This window comes from Crocodylus porosus, unplaced genomic scaffold, assembly GCF_001723895.1.
Source record: "Crocodylus porosus isolate Cpor-Errol unplaced genomic scaffold, CroPor_comp1, whole genome shotgun sequence".
In the NCBI taxonomy this organism is placed as follows: domain Eukaryota; kingdom Metazoa; phylum Chordata; order Crocodylia; family Crocodylidae; genus Crocodylus; species Crocodylus porosus.
In genome coordinates this window covers 7,862,886-7,881,910 of record NW_017728942.1, presented here as the reverse complement: position 1 = coordinate 7,881,910, position 19,025 = coordinate 7,862,886, and the positions used below count along the sequence as shown (strand labels likewise).

The 19,025-nt window shown below is 57.0% G+C and overlaps 1 protein-coding gene across 1 annotated transcript in view; it reads left to right on the top strand.

Annotated features, from left to right (window-relative positions):
* The window catches only part of LAMA5 (laminin subunit alpha 5), a gene marked incomplete at its 5' end in the record, with an annotated part of 123,173 nt that overhangs the window by 90,542 nt on the left and 13,606 nt on the right, over positions 1–19,025 (top strand). The window contains 29 exons of the mRNA XM_019548091.1: positions 81–220; positions 1,067–1,182; positions 1,735–1,946; positions 2,935–3,139; positions 3,358–3,502; positions 4,124–4,264; positions 4,694–4,855; positions 5,035–5,136; positions 5,231–5,314; positions 5,772–6,002; positions 6,422–6,535; positions 6,876–7,003; positions 7,381–7,461; positions 7,890–8,104; positions 8,858–8,958; positions 9,720–9,900; positions 10,506–10,649; positions 11,466–11,617; positions 11,716–11,826; positions 12,831–12,942; positions 13,221–13,391; positions 14,628–14,824; positions 14,927–15,043; positions 15,286–15,440; positions 15,864–16,005; positions 16,385–16,487; positions 16,635–16,748; positions 18,190–18,369; positions 18,702–18,844. Of these exons, the coding sequence (XP_019403636.1) occupies positions 81–220; positions 1,067–1,182; positions 1,735–1,946; positions 2,935–3,139; positions 3,358–3,502; positions 4,124–4,264; positions 4,694–4,855; positions 5,035–5,136; positions 5,231–5,314; positions 5,772–6,002; positions 6,422–6,535; positions 6,876–7,003; positions 7,381–7,461; positions 7,890–8,104; positions 8,858–8,958; positions 9,720–9,900; positions 10,506–10,649; positions 11,466–11,617; positions 11,716–11,826; positions 12,831–12,942; positions 13,221–13,391; positions 14,628–14,824; positions 14,927–15,043; positions 15,286–15,440; positions 15,864–16,005; positions 16,385–16,487; positions 16,635–16,748; positions 18,190–18,369; positions 18,702–18,844 (4,199 nt within the window). The remainder of the gene's footprint in view (positions 1–80; positions 221–1,066; positions 1,183–1,734; positions 1,947–2,934; positions 3,140–3,357; positions 3,503–4,123; positions 4,265–4,693; positions 4,856–5,034; positions 5,137–5,230; positions 5,315–5,771; positions 6,003–6,421; positions 6,536–6,875; positions 7,004–7,380; positions 7,462–7,889; positions 8,105–8,857; positions 8,959–9,719; positions 9,901–10,505; positions 10,650–11,465; positions 11,618–11,715; positions 11,827–12,830; positions 12,943–13,220; positions 13,392–14,627; positions 14,825–14,926; positions 15,044–15,285; positions 15,441–15,863; positions 16,006–16,384; positions 16,488–16,634; positions 16,749–18,189; positions 18,370–18,701; positions 18,845–19,025) is intronic.

The window sequence follows — 19,025 nt, the reverse complement described above, 5'->3', positions numbered from 1 at the left end:
CTCCCAGGCAGCTGCCTGTGGGAGCAGGTCGAGGGTGGATGAGGACAGCTACAGAACTGATGACCCCTTTGGCTTTTCAGGTCAGGCCAATGCTACTTTCTGCCCGCATGGGTACGGATGCCGGAGCCTGGTGGTTGCAGAGAACCACGTTGTTCTGGACGTGACCGACAACGATCTGAGCGTGATCATCCGCGTCCCGGAGGATCGGCAGCTGTGGCTGGTACGTGTCTAGCGAGGAAGTTCCCATACCTGCAAGACCTGGTTCCAGCCACGTGCAGGCAACCGGCGTGGTTTTGTACTGGCAGCACTTACTGCAGGCTGACGGCAGGGCGGGTTGTCCCACCGCTTCTTGATTTCTGAACCGTCCTGCGAAACTGCAGCCCAGGTTGGAAGATTTAGCCCTTGGGTGAGAGAGCAGGGCCACTGAAAGCTCGCCACCAGGGAGTGGGCACTGAGAACTCGGTTAAGATATTTTGTACGTCAGTAGAGAGGGACGGACACTGCTGTTAATTAAAACTGCTTCAGATGGCCTCTGGTGGTCAAGAAGGAATCCCCCACTTGCCCTGGCACAGGTTGGTGTGCTCCCTGACAAGACCTTGCCCATAAACAGCTTCTCTCAGCTGAAGATGTCATACCACAGAGGCAGGTAATCATCATTAACCCGATAGTTCAGGTGCAATAAACCTAGCCACAGAAAGGGCGTAGGATTTGCCAGAGGCCACAGAACAAGTCCGTGGCAGAGCTGGGCATAGATCCCAGGTGTCCTGACTCGACGTCACAACCGTGCTGCTCTTGAGGGGGCTTTATACCTTCCTCAGTCACATCAGACATTGGCTGCTGCCGGAGTTGGCTGGAATGGGCCAGCAAAATTAGAGCATGTTGCACTGTTTCATTATATATCGCAGCTGGCAATGGGCTGTGGGAGGGTGATGCTTTGCAAATCATTGCTGGGGTGACTGCACGACCTGCTGGGCTCGTTTGTGCTTGCCTGTGGCTGAACTCAATCCCTTCAGATAGAAACCATCGACCTGAAGGGGACTGAGGGTTTGCCTTTGCCTTGCTGCAGGACTACATCCTGGTGGTGCCCGAAGACAGCTACAGCTCGCAGTACCTGCAGGAGGAGCCCCTGGACAAGTCCTACGATTTTATCAGCACTTGCGGAGTCAACGGTTTTTATATCAAGTGAGACTCCCGGTGTTAAAGTGTCTCTGCTTTCCCTTCTTCGGGAAGCAGGCGCAGCAGGGTGCAGGGCGTTCCTGTGGGCCGGGAAGGTGCAATGGTCTGTTTTACTCACTTCCTTCCCCTTGGCCAGATTCAGTGCAGTGAAAAAGGTCTGTCGAGCTTGTCGGGCACGGGTGGGTTGTTTTCTGCTCTGACTCATCCTGATTTGGGATGCTAAGGCTCCGGGGATCCTGTGGGAAATTTGCCTTGATTCACAGCTGTGTGTGGGATGGGTTAACCAGGGGTGGCACGGTGTCTCCAGGGGCATCTGCTTCCCTTCATGTCCTGCAAAGGACTTAGCTGATGTCATTGGTGGCTGCAGATGTACAGCTGGCTTTTTTGGGAGCGGCCTCTCGACCTGATGAGTAGGTCTCGGTGGGGGTGATGGTTGCCTGTGCTGGAGACCTCTCATCTAAGAGTCCCCTTGGCGGGCCAAAGCCTGGGCAGGACCCCCGCACTAGGGCGCTCTGGCTGGGGGCCCTGCTCAGTGACCTGCCTCCGCTTCCCTTGCAGTCCTGCCACGTCGCCCAGGTTCTGCAGGGACTCGGCCATCTCCCTCTCCCTCTTCTACAACAACGGTGCTCAGCCCTGCCGCTGCCACGAGGTGGGAGCCGTCAGCCGCCAGTGCGAGCCCTTCGGGGGTCAGTGCACTTGCAGATCCAACGTCATCGGGCGAGAGTGCTCCCGCTGCGCCACTGGCTACTGGGGCTTCCCCAACTGCAGGCGTGAGTTGCCTTCCCCGGGACCGCTCGGGACTGAGTGCTTTGAGGCCGGCTGGGGGCAATTTGCCTGGTCTGTAGGACAGCTGCGTTGCATAGTGCTGGTTTTGACTTCCCTCCAACATCTGTACTGAGATGAGGGGGTTAACGCCCAGGGAAGGTCCTAGCCCTTTTGCCAAGCCCCGGGACCCTACACTTAATGCAACACTGTCTGACAAGCAGTCTTCTCCTTCCCTCAAAGGGTTTCTAGGGCAAAATGTATTTGCCAAGTCGTTAAAGACTCCCCTTCCCCAGAAAACCTGCTCTTGCCAGTCCCAATGGGTAGATTAGCCAGGTTTCAGTATGGTGAAGGCCAATATTTTGTATGTGCAAAATCAGAGCCCAGGCTGGCAGACTTGACTCGAATTCCCTGCTCTTCTCTGGGGAGTGTTTCCATAAAGGAGATGCAAAATCTTCGGTCTCTTCTCTGCGTTTCACTTGGCCCATTCCCCTCTAGCAGCATCAGGATGTGTGTGGCTGGAAGATCATCGCCCTCTCTGGTGCCCTGTGCAGTCATGGGCTGCAGTGTCACTGCTGGTACCAGCCCAGCACTTCCTTCTGCTCCAGAGCAGAGAAACTCAGAAAAAGAGCAGCTCCTGCCCCCACACAGCCCTCTCTTTCCTGCTCTCTCCCAGTGGATTTACTGTCTGGAAAAAGCATACCCCTACCATTAGCTTGGATGGATCTCTCTACTACTCCAATCCCAAACTCCCATTACTGCGTGCTTTACAAGCACAGAGGAGCCCTTCCTCTTACCCCAGGCTCGGTTTTAGTGCTTGACTAGCACCTGAACAGGAAGTGCCCAGGTGCTGGCCTAAGGCTGGTTGCAGCGAGCTGTGGGGACACAGGCGCGGAGAGGGGGAGAGCACGGGCTCCCCAGGAACGGTGCAGCCCGGTCACTGCGCGGGATCTCGCTGCTCCCCCGGTGAATGCCTCTGCCTCCTTCCCCTTCCAGCCTGTGACTGTGGGCTCCGCCTATGCAACGAAGCGACTGGGCAGTGCATCTGCCCCCCCCACACCATAAAGCCAGAGTGCGTGGTCTGCGAGCCCCAGACCTTCGGCTGCCACCCCCTTGTTGGCTGCGAGGACTGCAATTGCTCTCGCCCCGGGGTTCAAGAGCTGACGGAGCCAGGCTGCGACGTGGACAGTGGCCAGTGCAGGTGAGGACCAGGATCGGGGCCTTAGTCTCATAGAAAGTATGTCCTGGGGCAGCACTTGGGTCAGTGGCTCAGTGAGGCAGCTGGGAAGGGTGGGAAGCGTTCGTTGTTGGGATCAGTGTTGCATCCCAGCCTTACAGTTCGACAGCTACTTCATGAGTGTCGTAGCTCTGCAGAGAAAGAGGAGGAAGCGCTCATTCCTGCTGCTGTGTCCTATCTAGGTGCAAACCCAATGTAATAGGGCGGCAGTGCAACCTCTGCGCCCCTGGCTACTACCACTTCCCAGACTGCAGGAGCTGCAATTGCCACCCAGCAGGGGCAGAGGCCAGCGTGTGCGATCCAGTCACTGGGCAGTGCCACTGCAAGGTCAGTCCAGCGAGGCTTGTCTGCTCTGCTGAACTCCCCTGCCCCAACGGCGTGACTTGTTCGGCGCTCGGGAGGGCTGGCATGGAAGGGGTGGGCAGCTTATGGCTGCGGGCAAGGCTGGGGGTGCTGTTTCATAGTTTCATAGTAGTTTGGGGTCAGGAGGGACCTGAACAGATCGTCTAGTCTGACCCCTTGCCACTGGCAGGAGCACGCACTGGGATCACACAACCCCAGGCAGGTTCAGCCAAGCACTTTCTGAATTTACCCAAGGTAGGAGCGAGGACCACTTCCCTCGGAAGTTCAGTTGTTCAGTTGCACATTGTCTATGTGGAGCACACGGGTCACTCTCCCCTCTGATGCCAAAGAGTGACCGTGTCAGCGATGTGCCCAGCATGGCCGGAGGGTGACTCAGCCCTCAGGAAACTTGTGCTTTGTGGTGATGGGACAAGGGGTTACGTCCTGGCAGCGGGCAGAGGAGGGGTGGATCAGCGCTGGGATGCAGGGCGCTGGCTCAGGGCACCTGGTTTGCTCTTGAGGGCCGCTCTACCTGCAGCCGGCCTGCCTGCTCCCACAGACACTGCAGGAGGACCCCAGCAGGCCCACAGTTCGCTTCTCTTCCAGGAAAACGTGGAAGGCCCAAGGTGTGACCAGTGCCGCTTGGGGACCTTCTTGCTGGATGCAGACAACCCCAAGGGATGCACCAAGTGTTTCTGCTTCGGGGCGACTGATCGCTGCCACAGTGCTGAGAAATACCGAGTAGAGGTGACTAGGGGCTGGGCTGGGGGATCCTTTCTGCTCTGTCCCGTGGGGTTCTCCTTCTCCAGGACCCCGGGCCCTGTCTCCAAAGCTTGTGTCCTTCTTGTGTTCTGCGCTAGCTGAATGCAGCTATGCAGCATGAAGGGGTGGTGGGTAGACTAGCTCTTGTCACGCCCTCAGCTGTTGAACCCTGGCGTCCTTTGCACTGGGGGTTGTGGTGGATCTCAGAAAGTTCCTTGGGCATGCCAATGGTGCAGGAGTCATAGGGGCTGTTCTGAGGCTGCAGATCAGCCTCAAATCAGTGACTTGAGCAAATCAGCCTCAGTAGAAGATCAAGAATAGATGGGACTTCTCCCAGGAGCCTGCACCCAGAGCTGCCCCTGCCCAGGGGACCCGGGCTGGACCCATCTCACAGTTCTGCCCCTTTTCTCCTAGTTCTCTGACATGAGTGGCTGGCATCTGCTCAGCAGCGACCGCCAAGAAGTGGGCACCTCTCTGAGAGCAGAAGAAGACCTGGTTCATGCCGATCTCAAGTACCTTCTTGAGGTCTACCAGGAGCTCTACTGGCAGGCACCCAGCTCCTACCTCGGGGACCGGGTAAGAGAGCATATCCCTGACCCGGCCTCGCTGCCCAGCGCCCTCGCTTTGGCTGAGGTGGCAGGGTACAGGCAGCCCTGCTCCCCTCGGTTTGGTGTCACTCTGACACCAGGCACATCAGCTGGCTGAGTTTCAGTAACATGCCATGCCTTGCCTGTACTCTTTGGCTGTTTCCCCAGGTCTCCTCCTATGGTGGGCACCTGCGTTACGAGCTCCATTCAGATGCCAGACGGGGCGACGTGTTCGTTCCCATGGAGTCCCGCCCGGATGTCATCCTGAAGGTACAACTGGTGAAGCCCCGTCTGCCTTGTGCGATGGTTTCTACAATATAACTGGGGCTTCCAGGCTGACAGGACACCTCTTTGCTTTCCCCAGGGAAACCAAATGAGCATTATGTTTCGGGAAGACTCTCACGCACCCCCAGGAGATGTGCACAGAGGCCAGCTGCAGCTGGTGGAGGTGAGTTGATGCACACAGGTACATGGAGCTAGGGCTCCCATGGATTGGGGGTTTGCATTGGACCAGGCCTTCCCCTCTGCCAACGGTGGTGTGTGCAGGGGATCATGTGGCCACTGCCCAGCACCCAAGAGGAGCCGCTTGTGACAGGAGCTGTCCCTGTGTGGTTCCTGTGGGAGATGGGAAATCACTACCTTGGAAGCCAGCTTCCAGTAGGGTGCAGGGAGACAAAAGTGCTGCAAGTTTTCAGCTCTGATTTTTTCAGTGCAAGGGGAGGCATCCGAGCAGCTGTTTATGAAGACCCAGGTTCTGTCCAGCGTTGCCTGCACGGCCTCCCAGGGTTTAGTGGGTCCTCAGGCTGCTTGCCCAGTTGATTAGCTTCTTTGCAAGGGACAGAATCAGAAATTGCAGGCTTGCACTTTACTGCAGGCTAATGCCAGAGCTTCCCTCTTCTCACCAGGGTAACTTCAGACACACAGAGACACACAACCCGGTGTCCAGGGAGGAGCTCATGATGGTGCTGGCCAGCCTAGAGCAGCTCCAGATCCGAGCACTCTTCTCCCAAATCTCCTCGTCCATCTTCCTGCGGCGGGTCATCTTGGAGACTGTCACGGACTCTGCTGTGGGCATTCGAGCCAGCAACGTGGAGCTGTGCTTGTGTCCGGCCAATTACAGGGGAGATTCCTGCCAGGTAGGTTGAAGAGGTGAAGTCCTTGTCTCCAGCATAAAGGAGGGGTTTGTAGGCACTTTGCTCAGACGATGTAACCGAGGGCCTAGGACTTCACTTGCTGACAATGCTGCACCTAGCAGATAGGGTGGGACATGCCTCATTGTGGGTTAGGACACCAGGAAGTGTCCAAAGCCAGCCCTGATGGGCTAATCTCTACAACTTGAGCTGCCTTTGGTGGTGTTGGAACAGTTCCCTATGCTCCTGGTAAACCGTGTTGCACGTGTACCCCATCTCTCTCACCCCATATGCATGTTCAGCCTTGTTTGCTGTGAACCTTGCCTTATCATCAGTATAGTGGAGGACCCTCTGGTCAATCTGTCAACTCTACCTACATGTGTCTGGGCTATGTTTCACATCATCACTGCCCTCTCTGTCTCTAGGAATGTGCTCCAGGCTATTACCGGGACACCAAGGGTCTCTTCTTGGGGAAATGCGTTCCTTGCCATTGCAATGGCCACTCCGATCAGTGTCTCCCAGGGTCTGGGATCTGCATCGTAAGTAGATTGCCTGTGAACTGAAGCTCTAATGCAGCTGGCTAAATGGTTCTTTCCAATACGACACAACCAGGAGGTGGCAGAACAGGTTTTAGTCTGGATTTACAGAAATCCATGTGCCTTTTCCAGGCGATTTCTTGTCTTCAAGGCAGTTTATGTTGAAAGGCAGCTCTGCTGGGAGTGGGGTTCAGGACCCAGCTCTCTAGTGGAGTCGCTTCTCATCCTCACTGCCAGAGCCCCAACACCCTCCTTGTCTGGAGGATGTGAAGCTCCAGAAACTCATCCCGTCACACGCTCTCTTGGAGGACTCTGACGATGCCTGGGCATCTTGTCCTTGCAGAACTGCCAGCACAACACGGAGGGCAACCGCTGCGAGCGGTGCAAGGATGGCTACGTGGATAGCTACTCCCCAGAGGGGCTGCTGCAGTGCGTGGGGTGCCCGTGTCCTCTCTCAGTGGCTTCCAACAAGTAAGCAGCTCCCATGAAGCCCCCTCTCCTGCTTTTCCTTCCCCAGGGTGCTCTGACTTCCTCCCTGGCCCTGAGGGAGCTGCTTTTGTGCAATCCTCCTTGGTAGCTTCTCATGGGAAGAGGACACTACATCCTTCCTATTAATGCTTGTCAAGATGGGGTTGGAGAAAGGCCAGTGGGTCTTCTGCCTGCAGGTGGGATTCATCCTCTCAAGGGCCTTGGACATAATCCTGGTGATGTTTCACCCCAGTCTGTACTGCAGGGGTGGGCAGGCCAGCCGCTCTGTGCTGCTATGCGGGGAGGAACCGCCTGTTTCCAGGTGCTGCTCCTCAGAGCAGGGGAGGTGACGTTTCCCCTCTGTCTGTCCCTTGTTCCAGTTTTGCCGTCGGGTGTATCCGCAAGGGCTCCACCATGCAGTGCCTGTGCAAGACCGGCTACGCTGGAGCCATGTGCGAACGGTAAGGCCTGCCTCGCCTGGCACTCCTGGGCTGCCTTTTTTGGGGCAGAAGGAGGTTCCCACAGCCTCCAAGAGAACACAGGGGCTGGAGAGGGGGCGGCTTGCTCTGATCCATCAAACGTGTGGCTTCGCTTTGGCTCTTGTGCGCCAGGCCAGGCTGCAGCTCCCTGCTCCCAGAGGTAGGGTCGCAAAGTGGTTCAGGATCAGCTGCGACCGGGTGTTGATGAGTCCTCATGGGCTTGATGTGGATGGCCAGTCTGTGCCCCCATCACCGAGGTGCCATGTCACCGCAAACAGGGCACGGAGCCCTTCTTCACCTCGGCTGCCCGTCTCTGACCCGGCGATAACGACCCTCCCTGGGCGGCAGGAGCCCTGCGGTGGGGGTGGTGGGGAGGGGATGCTCCCTCTCAACGCGCTGTGCTTCTGCAGATGTGCCCCGGGTTACTATGGCAATCCCCTGGTGATTGGCAGCTTCTGCCAGCCCTGCGATTGCAGCGGGAACACGGACCCCAACATGCTGTTCAGCGACTGCGACCCACTGACCGGCGCCTGCTCCGGCTGCATGCACCACACAGCAGGGCCGCGCTGTGAGCTGTGCGCCCCGGGCTACCACGGTGATGCGGTGGGGGCCAAGAACTGCACACGTGAGTGTCGCACAGGGCAGGGACCCAGCCACATGCGTCCAGCATTTGCGGGGCAGGGGCTGTCGCTGCATCTGGGTGCCTGGGGGTGTTACCCAGCTGCTCCTCCCCGAGCTGACAGCCTGGCCTGGCTCCAAGGGTTAAAGTAAAGATATCCCATGTATTGACGATTGAGGGCCATGGAAGCAGGGCTTCACTGTTTCTTTAATCTTGGCACGAGGAGGAGGTGATGTGGTCAGCACCCTGCTGTGGCCACCTTGACCCCAAGGCAGTTCCCGGTACCCACTGGATGGGAGGCTGGGTGGGTGGGAGGTGGAAACCCACTGCTCCTACCTGGGGTCAAACCCAGGTCCTTCCAGTCCATAGCCAGTCCCCCTACTGATGCCCCCCTTTCTCCAGCATGCAAACGCTGCTTTGTGAAGTGTTTGAAAAGTGTCAACTGGCAGCAGAGCACTTGTCACACAGGGGTCACTCAGGCAATAGCACGTGGCACCCAGCTGGTGACAGGTCCTCCAGGAGCTTGAGTTTCCGGGGTATATTGATGCTGCTGGAGGTCACAGCCCCACCAAGTAGCAGGAAAGTGTAATGGAGAGAGGCAGCCTCCAACAGCTTGTCGCTCCGGAGAAGAGAGCACATCTTTCTTGTTTCATCCAGCTGTGGGGGGCATGGGGACCTACCTCTCAGATCACATCAGACCCACTGGAGCCGCTCACCTGTGTCATCTGTCTTACAAACGGGCATCATTTCCCCTGACAGTGTGCAACTGTTCACCTTGCGGGACCGAGTCGTGCGACCCCCGAACAGGCCAGTGCCTCTGTAAAGCGGGAGTGACAGGTCAGCACTGCGACCACTGTCAGGTAAAACCAATCGCTGGGTCCCCCCGCGCGCCATGAAAGCTGTGGTGGTCGCTGTGTGCTCCGGGTGGGCTTTCCAGCACGGGTTACGGGTCATCCCGGGCTCACTCTGCACTCGCTCCCCTTCCAGCCGTCCTGTGCTACAGGACCCATGTGGTCCCGGGGCAGAGACAGGGTGACAGTGGCTGCTGAGTTGGCTGGATGGCTGAGTGGTGGGTTCGTGTATGTGCCTGCAGGTACCTGGTATGTGCAGGCTCCGGGTAGCTCAGTGGTAGAGCATCAGGTTTGCAGTCCCAGTGTGGATGGTCAGTCCTCGGAGAACAGATGAACGTTGGCCAGGGACCATTTAGGAGTATTCATGCGCGGGGTGGAGCAGATGACACCCGAGGTCTTGTCTAACCCTAGCGCTCCCCTAGGTGTTGGTATGCTGCACAAGGATGGAGACTTGGTGTGGGTTTAACTGCAGCTTTGAAGGCTTAAGTTGCCACTCTAGGGTGAGCTCTGGTGATCCTAGTCCCCCCACAAGCCTTCCGGCCAGGGGTGAGCAGAGAAGTTCACCAAATCGGAGCATCCTTCCCACCACTTTAGCCTTTGGCTGTCACGTTTTAATTCCAAGCCAGGAGGAATGCTTGGAAAAGAGAGCTGAGACTCGGGCTCCCCTTGGCCACCATGAGCATAAAGTGAAAGGAGGCTGGAGGCTGAAAAGCTGGCGTGTCCTCCCACCGCCTCCTGTGCAGGGAGCTTACTGCTCTGGCTTTCCCTAGGAGGGGTACTACGGCTACGACAGCTGCTCGGGCTGCCGGAGATGCGACTGCGACGTCGGGTCCCTGGGAGCGAGCTGCCACACGCAGACCGGTCAGTGCAGCTGCCAGCCCGGGGTCAATGGGGCCCGTTGCCACCAATGTGCACCTGGCTACTGGGGCCTGGGCGAGAACGGCTGCACAAGTGAGTGTCTTTCTCTCCTGCTCCCGCTCTCCTAGGAGGGACATCTGAGTGCCCCAGGGTGCCTCTCCGGCTCTGCTACAGTGCCAAAGCACCCACTTCGCGCTCCTTGAAAGCCAGGGGCCGTGGGGGTCTTCCACAGCAGTGCTGGGATGCATCCAGGCTGTGCAGAGACATTCGGTCTGTTGCAATTTAACTTAAGGCTGCAGGCACAGATCCGCCCCCACGGTGCATGTGCATGGCTCCTTGGAGCTCCTGTCCATCCGCACATGCAGTTTATCTTATTGCAAGACCAGAGCAAGTCCTAGCCCCAGTGGCTCAGTAAGGCTCTTTGCGCATGCAGCCGCCTGGCTGGCCCGTGCCATGTGCAGAGGTAGGCAAGTCCCGAAGCATTTGCCAGTCCTTCAGTCCATGTCCCAGAGGCTTTTTTGGGCATTAGGCTTCAGTAGCCAAATGACTGAACTCGTAATCGCTTGCTGTGCAGGAGGGCTGCCATGCTGCAGTGGGGTCCTGCCATTTCCCCCGCAGCGGCCCCGTGAGGGCAGGGTGGGATCGTGGGATCGGGGTCCTCAGCAGAGCTACTGCAGCCTCCTCTTTTCTCCTGGCAGAGTGTCAGTGCAAAGGGGGGGCCTGCGACCCCCGGACAGGGGAGTGCACGTGCCCGAGCGGCCTGACAGGGAAGCAGTGTGACACCTGCATACAGCAGTACGAAATCCCTGTAGCCAGCGACCCAGACAGCGTGCGGTGTGAAGGTCAGTAGCATCTTCCTGCCCTGCCCTGGGGAGGGGACTGTGGGGGGGACCAGGCGACCTTTTCAGTGCGAGCCTCTTCCAGCTGTCCCTGTTTGCCCCTCTCCTCCCTGGGAAATTCCTGGGTTTTTTGGTATAACTTCAACAGTGACAAAGCTTGGTTCAGACTGGAAACAAAGCCCGGGTGCCTCAGAGGAGACGGGCTCCAGTGGCTTTGTGCTCGCATGACAGAGGGACACCACCCGTGATAGGATGCAAGATCTCAGCCTTGTCCCCCTAGTACAGGGGCACCTGAAAGGAGCACGAATACGGGGAGCACCCTTGGTTTTGGCTGCCCTAGGACAGCGAGCAGAAGGATGGGGTAGACCCGCCATGGGCTGGTCCTGATGTTGATCTCAGCACTGGGGTCATTTTATTGGCCTCGCACATGGGTCTTACCGGGGAGAAGCTGCAGTGAGACCCAGACCAGACCCGCTGTCCTGACTTCTCTCATCAAGCCCATCCCTTATAGTGTTGCCATTAGGAGTCTGGCTAAGCGTTTGCCCCACATGGTGTTGACAACCTCCCAGCCCATTCCTACCTGGACAAGCACTCGGAAATCCTGATCCTTCCTGACCAAGGACCAAATGTGACCGAGGACACCCACCCCAGAGGGGCAGTGTAGCTCAGAGCCCAGTTTTGGGGGATAGGGGCTCCTCCTGTATAGCACCGTGTCCTCACTGTGGTCATGGGAAAAAGGGAGATGGAGAGAGTTGCCGTCATACAAGATGACACATGGCACATCAGTGTCCTTACCTCGCCATTTCTCTGCGTGGACAGTCTGCGACACCTGTGTGCTTCTCCTTCTGGAAGACCTCCACAAGATCGAGGCCTCCTTCCCCACCATCAGGAATCAGCTGATTAACCTGAACGCCAGCTCCATCGCTTGGGCCCGGCTGCACGGGCTGAAGAACACCATGGAGACCGTCGCGGTACGTGAAGCCTTCGACACGGTCTTCGGGCTGCCCCTGCCTCTCTCGGGGCTTTTGGTCCTGTCTGTCTCATCGCCAGCCCCGTGCCTCTCTTTCAGGACCACCTGCGCGAGCACCAGAGATCCCAGACCGGGGTCCGACAACGGGCCGAGGAGCTGGTGGAAGAGAACGGGGACCTCACTCAGGACCTGAACGCGCTGCAGCACAAGGCAAGCTCAGTCCCCGTCCCCTGCTGATAGCACTGCACACGTGGGCTCTTCTCCCCCCTGCCGGGTCAGCGTCCCATCCTGGCCCCGTCAGAGCCATGAGATCCCCTCTCTGTCCTAGGAGCTGGAAGCCCACTCCCTGACTACCCTGTTTCTCCTCGAGTGCTTTTGTTTTTAAAGGAACTTGCAGCCACTCATTGATCTGTATTTACTTTTCAAGCTGCTCTCACCCTAACCAGTTGTCATAAAGCTTATCAAGCATCATTTTACAGAGCAAGCCTGTGGGGAGAGAACAGAAACAAACACGTATCCCCTCGAGGACGGACTGCGCTTTGGCTGAAAGGGGTCCTGACCCCGCCAGCAAATTATCTTTCTGCTTGTCTTGTAGAAACCCTCTGAGGCTTTGCTCAGGAGTAAAGACCCTGTTGTGTGGGGGGTGGGGGGTTCTGCTAAAGTCTGTGTCCGAATCAGATAAAGAACAGTCTATGCCCCAAAGACCTGACCATCTAAGCAAGAGTCAGGGCTCGTTTCTTAAACCAAGTGGCATGCAGGAACGTCTGTGCAATTGCACGTGGGCAATGCACGCTTTAAGTAACTGTGTGCGAAACAATCCCCTGTGCCTGTCCGGCATGACGTAGCTGTGCATTTATGTACGTGCACACACAAACACCAAGTAGCTGGCAGCTGCCCTATTTTCTGAATAGGTGGGTTCTTTCAGCCCTGGATGACAGCCTTTCTGTGGTATTAATTAGCATAGACCATTTCTGGTGACCATGATCTTGAGATCTTTTGAACACAATTTCTCACTAACATCTATGCCACCCATGAAGCTCAATCATAGCAGGGTGCACCATGCATGCAGATCCCTGCAGGAAACACAACTGTTCCAGTTAGCTGATCTCAAAAGCTGCCTGTTCCCAGATCCCCTTGCAGGCCTGTCTTTCCCCACATCTTGGGTCAGATCGGGTCTAATTGAAAACTTCAAGTAAAGCAGCTTTTTATTTTAGGTGACCATGACGCACAGGGAAGCAAACTTTCTGGACGAGCGCACAAAAAACACCTACCAGCGAGTGGAGCAGCTCTTGGTGAATATTCAGAGCATTCAAAACAGCATTCAGGGTAAGTGAGAAAGTTATCACCAGCTTGGCTTTTCCCTGCCCCACGTACCGTGCTCTCGCTGGATTGAGGAGGAATTCAAAAGTAGCATCAGTGGAGAGTCCTATAGACTTCAAGTTCTTTGGATAAAGGGCGAGGGACGGAGAATGAATCCTAGTAGCCAGTGAATCCTAGCTGGTGTTTTATGGAAGAGGGGAGGCTTTTTCCAGGGTGAGGAGATAGAAACCTGACTGGCTTTTGTAGCTGAAGCCAGCAGGTCACCGCGGTCGCTTCCTCTGCAGAGCTGGGGCACCAGATGGACGTGTTTGGGACGGGCAACGTCAGCGCCACGTCCGCAGAGGAGTTCCGGCAGAAGATGGCCGAGGTGGAGCGGATGCTGAAGGAGATGAGGGAGCGGGATTTCAGCAGCCAGCGAGGGCTGGCAGAGAACGAGCAGGAGGAGGCACAGAAACGTAAGTGGAGCTCAGCATCCTGGCCCAAAAGCGTCCCTGCAAATGCTGTTCTCCGGGCAGCCCCTTTCAGTATCGTCCCTTCGCATGGGAGAGCTGTCCTGTTCAGCTGAGCAGGCCTGACTAGCTTTTGTAGCCAGTTCCTTGGCTGGGAGATTGGAGCACGGCAGAAGGACGTTAATTTATAATAGTTCCATTTTCTCCTCTTCCGCAAGTCAGAGCTGCTCAGAAGTGTCAGCAATTGGCCTTTACTGGGAATCCCGACAGATTTTTAGCTCCTCTGTCCAAGCAAGTTCCTGGATTATCAGTCCTCGGGTTTCAAAAAATAAATGGCATTTTAACTTGAATAGTGTAACGCTTCTGCATGACGGCAGGAAATGACCACGTTCGCTCGTTTTCCTCTCACACGTCTGTCTCCGTGTTCCCCGTTCAGTCAGGTCAGCCAGAACGGCAGCATCAGAAACATGCCGCTCCCTGCTGGGACACGCGTGGTGCTTGCGGGTGCCCGGGGCTTTTTGCGTTGGAGCGGGCTGCCCTGTGCAAACAAGACTCTCGCAGGCACCGGGAGCCACGTTCTGCTCTCCCCTGGGGTGACCCAGATGCATATTAGGGGAACCGTGGGAAGAGATTTCTGATAGCAAATGGCTCTTTAATGGAAAACGGCATACATACAGCATTCCCACTGAAAGCGGGAAGTTGAAACTAGATCAACTTGTACTAGATTTATAGTGCCGCTTTTTTTTTTTCCAGCAGGGAAGGTAGCAGCTCCCCTGCATTGTTGTGGTTTGTGGTGGATTCTCTACCACTTAGTCTTTAAATCATATCAGGGCATCTTTCTAAAAAGCACGGTCACCCGAACCCCTTGAGAAACCGCAGGTAACAGCATCCTGGGAGTTATTATACACACTAACACTGGATGCATAATGTCACCTCCCACTGAGCTGAACAGTTCACACAATAAATACAGGACAACTTGAAAGGGACCGGCAATTACACATTTAGTAAAACGAGATTGCTTTGGGATAATGCAGGGGTTGGATGATGTAGATCAGGCGGAGGGTAGGAGCTGTGTGCAGAAGCTGCTGGGTGAGGGTCTATGATCTGTGTTATGTAGGCCTCGGACTAGGTCACTTGGGTCCTTACGCAGGTCATAATCAGGCCAGGAGCCTTCTGAGCCATGCAAAAGACGCCACAATCCTGGAGAAATGAGAGTTTAAAACCAAGTTCCTCCACCCTCAGTGCTGCATCGTGTGAAGAACGAGTTGCATAGCAAATGGGAGGCCAACCAAGCCCTGGTGAACAACATCAGAGACCGACTGGCTCAGTACAGCTCCGAGCTCATGGACCTCCGGGACGCTCTCAATGAGGCTGTGAATAAAACAAGGCAGACGGAGGACTTGAACAGCCTGAACCGGAACAACATGGAGGAGAGCCAGGTACCCGGGGGGTTTCCTTTGAACACAGAAGCACAAAGCCCTGGGGCTTGTATGACTGGGGATATGTCTGCTCCTAACTCCCTGCAACGTGTGTGTGTCTAGCGAAAGAAGAAGGAGCTGCAGAAGCAGCTCGGGCTGGTGCAGGACACTCTGCGCATGGCCGAGGACTCGCTGGTCCAGATCTCAGACCTCCTGCAGATGATTGAGCGCGCCAAGGAGGTGAGTGGCCCAGAAGCTGCAGGGGAGAGTGGGATAGTCTGGGGCAGGCTGCTGGTAGCGCGGGGCACAAGGCAGGACTGATGGGGTGTGATGGGAGAGGGAAGCAGGGAATATGGGGCGTTAGTGAGGGTGCAGCAATGGCAGATCAGCGTCCTACCCCTGCAAGGTGTGTCCCACCGTCGGGTGCGTGTGCAGCAGCGAGGGGGATGAACACCCCGACGGGGGGCTGTGTGTCCTGGCAGGATTATGAGAAGCTGGCGGCCCTGCTGGACGGCGCCAAGCATCCCCTGACCGAGCGGGTGAAGAAGTTTTCTCCTGCCAGCAGCAAGATCCCAGTGGTCGAGGCTGCCGAGGAACATGCCCGGGTCCTGGATGAGCTGGCCCGCAATCTGTCCAGGTAGCCTTGCCAACTGGTGAAGGCCTGGGGGCTTCGCCACAGCAAACGCAGGCCACTGATCTATGCTGAGCCGCTGCTGGTAGCAGCAAGGTCCTTCCGCAGCCAGCAGAGGCAGGGTTCAGGTCCAGGACCCTGGTGCCCCACACCCCTTCCTCCTCCAACAGCTGCAGGCAGCAGCAAGGAGAAGCCGGCATGGTTTGGGTACTGCGGGCCCCCAGACACGAGGGTGGGGCAGGGCGTGTGGCTTCATGGGCCAGGACAGACAGTAAAAGGCAGCTGTTCAGACTGCCGCTGAGGATCCTGGAACGGGGGCTCTGTCCCAGTGAGGGGCTGGGGCCAGGGGCCTGCACCCTTGGCCAGGCACTGCCTGCCCTTGGTGCCCTGCAGGGCTTCTCGGCTTCATCCCTTTGCCTTGAAATGCAGCATCATCCAGAGCACAAACCAGGATGGGTTTATCCAACGGGCGATCGATGCCTCCAATGCATACGCCAGCATCATCGAGGCTGTAAAGAAAGCGGAGACAGCAGCTGCGGACGCCGCCAGTGCTGCCAGTGCGGCTCTCATGGTGCGCAGCTGCCCAGCTTGGTAGACCCCCACCTTCCCCCGGCACTCACAACCCGTCCCCCATTTGGCTTGTCTGGATCGGGCACGTCACCACCTATTCTGCAGGTCCCCAAGCTTCAGCTTCAACTCCCACTTCCGTCTCAGGGCGCAGTGCTTTGCAAATGCAAATGTCCCAAGTCTGCCATCTCTCCACTGTTCCCTCTCCCCTTGTCCCACCCCATGCACACTGGAGGGGCTAATACTTTCCCACCAGCATGGTCTCCTTGCCTAGCATTTAACCATGGAGATCTGGGGTCTGGGTGTCCTCTTCCAAGCTTGGGCCTCAGGCCTGCACCTGTACTGCGTCCCAGGCAGGGCATAAGGCATCCTTGTGTTTGCAGGGTGTTGTGTCAGACGATCTTGCTGCCATGGCAAAAGAGCTGAAGAGGAATAGCAGCGCCCTTGAGGAAGCTGTGAGGCAGGAGCAGAGGAAGCTCAGTGGACGTAAGGGTGGTTCCAGCCATGGAAATGGCTCTGCCAGGCCTTTGCATGTGTTTGGTGGGAGAGGGGCATGGCAGTGCATCAGCTTTGAGTGGAGGTAGCTCAAACCCCTGGGATGGCAGAGGCAAATATGTGTGTAATTCATTCCAGCTATTAAAGGGACGCTTCAGGCTGCCAGGGAGAAGGTGACCGACCTGCGAGCGCGGAAGGACCGGCTCCTGACCCGGCTACAAGCTGTACAGGACATGCTGAAGGGGGACCAAGGTTTGTTCGTAGATGTCCGGGTCAGAAGGGACCTCAGAAGACGATTGAGTCTGACCCCCTGCCCTGGGCAGGAAAGAGCGCTGGGGTCAGACAACCCCAGCAGGTGCATGTGCAGCCTCCTCGTAAAGGCCCCCAAGATAGGGGTGAGGACCACCTCCCTTGGAAGCCCAGCCCAGATTTCAGCAACCCGTACCATAACGAAGTTCTTCCTGAAGTCTAACCTAAATCTGCTTGACCGTCAGTTTGTGGCCGTTGTTCCTAGTTACCCCAAGGGCTGCCCTGGTGAACACAGCATCTCCTATTCCTTGTCTCCCCCACCCGCGCAATTAATTTGTAGGTGGCCACAAGATCACCTCTTGGCCTTCTCTTGCGGAGACTGAAGAGATCCGGGCCCTCAATCTCTTCTCGTAGGGTTTTGCCTGCAGGCCCCTGACCATGCGAGTGGCCTCCTCTGGACCCTCTCGAGTTTGTCCACATCCCTCCTGAAGTGCAGCACCCAGAGCTGGACGCAGTCCTCCAGCTGCGGCCTGACCAGTGCCGCATGGAGGGGGAGGATCACCTCCTTGGACCTGTTTGTCATGCATCTGCTAATGCATGATAAAGCGCGGTTAGCTTTACTGATCGCTTCGTCACATGAATGACTTGTGTTCATCTTGGAGTCAGCAGCGACTCCAAGTTCCCTTTCTGCTGCCGCGGTGCTGAGAAGGTCCTCCCCCCGCCTGTAAGCACGCTGCTGAGTCCTTCTCCCCAGGTGCAGCACCTTGCCCTTGTCCTTACTGAACTGCATCCTATTCTGGTCTGCCCACTTTTCCAGCCTGTCCAGATCCACCTGGATTTGTTCTCTACCCTCTGGTGTGTTAACTTTACCCCATCATTTGGTATCATCTGCAAATTTGGGCAGAGTACTTCATAGGCAGCCACTTCTTCTGGACAAGTGTCCTCAGCATCACAAGAGGGGAGTTTAGGTGTAGTCCATGCTCCTAGTGGGCACCATCCAGGAAGAGTCCCTGCGTGGCTGGTGGGCCCTGCATGCTCGTGAAATCACTGGCATAAGTGTGATGCTGTGTGGAGCGCAGGGGAGGCACCAGCTTCTCCTGCCAGCTCCGCTCTGACCTGCGGCAGCCCAGAGCAAAGAGGGCCACGCTGTTGTGTGAGGTGGGTGAGTGGCTGCTAGAGGCACGGAGGAGACCACAGCACACGTTCCCATCTGCAACCTTGGTCAGGACCCGTCCTACCACCTTCATCTCCAGAGAAAAGCCCTTTGCAGAGACTAAATGCTTAGGCTTGTTCTCGTGGGTCAGTCTGATACTCGTGGGGACGGTGCCTTCAGCCCACCCTGTGCTGGTGAGGAGGTACCACATTACCACCCCATCCTTAGCTTGTGGCTGGGACCTTCCTGCTGACCCTGCCTGTGTTTGAGCCCCCTCCTTTCCCCTCAAAGATGGCACAAAGGAGACTATCCGGAACGCCACGGATGCGGCGGCGGAAGCCAACAAGACAGCAGCCTGGGTGCAGGACGCCCTGAGCAGCATGAAGAAGAACCTGGATGAGTGGAAGGACCAGTACGGAGACCTCAGGAACGAGGACTTGCACCGGGCAATGCAGGACGCCAAGACGTCGGGTGAGTGGTGATGAGGCTGGGGCAGGGGTGTCATCAGGGGCCTCCGTGTGAGACCTCTGAGCGTGGCTCTCCCTTCATGAGAGGGTAAAGGTTCGTGCGTAGCAATCAGCAGTGTGGGCAGTCAATCCCTGTCTGCCTGCCCTTGGGACAGAGGCTTGCCAGCACTCTTCCGCCTGTATTTTTAAAGCCCTCTCGTCCCCACGCTGAGCTTCCCAGACCAGTCCACGGGTCCCAGGGCCTCGCCACCAGCTGCTGCTGCTTTACGGGTGTCTTTGGTGTTCACCTCGCGGTCCGTCTCTGGGTCTGTCTCACGGCCTCCCCACATGTCCCAGTGTCGAGCTTGGAGAGCACCATCCCGCTGCTGCTGGGCAAGCTGAGCAACCTGGAGAACCGGAGGAACAAGAACGCCACCGTGTCCGAGAACATCGTGCGGATCCGCCAGCTCATCACGCAGGCCAGGAACGCTGCCAGCAAGGTAGGGACCGGAGGGAGAGGGGCCCGCTGGGATCGCTGGATGCTGGCTGTCCCAGGAGGGTTGGCTGTCTGCCTCAAGAGCAAATGGGATGCTTATCTTGCTGAGATCCTATGACCCCAGCTGACTTCCTGCCCTTTGGGCAGGGGGCTGGACTCGATGATCTCCCGAGGTCCCTTCCAGC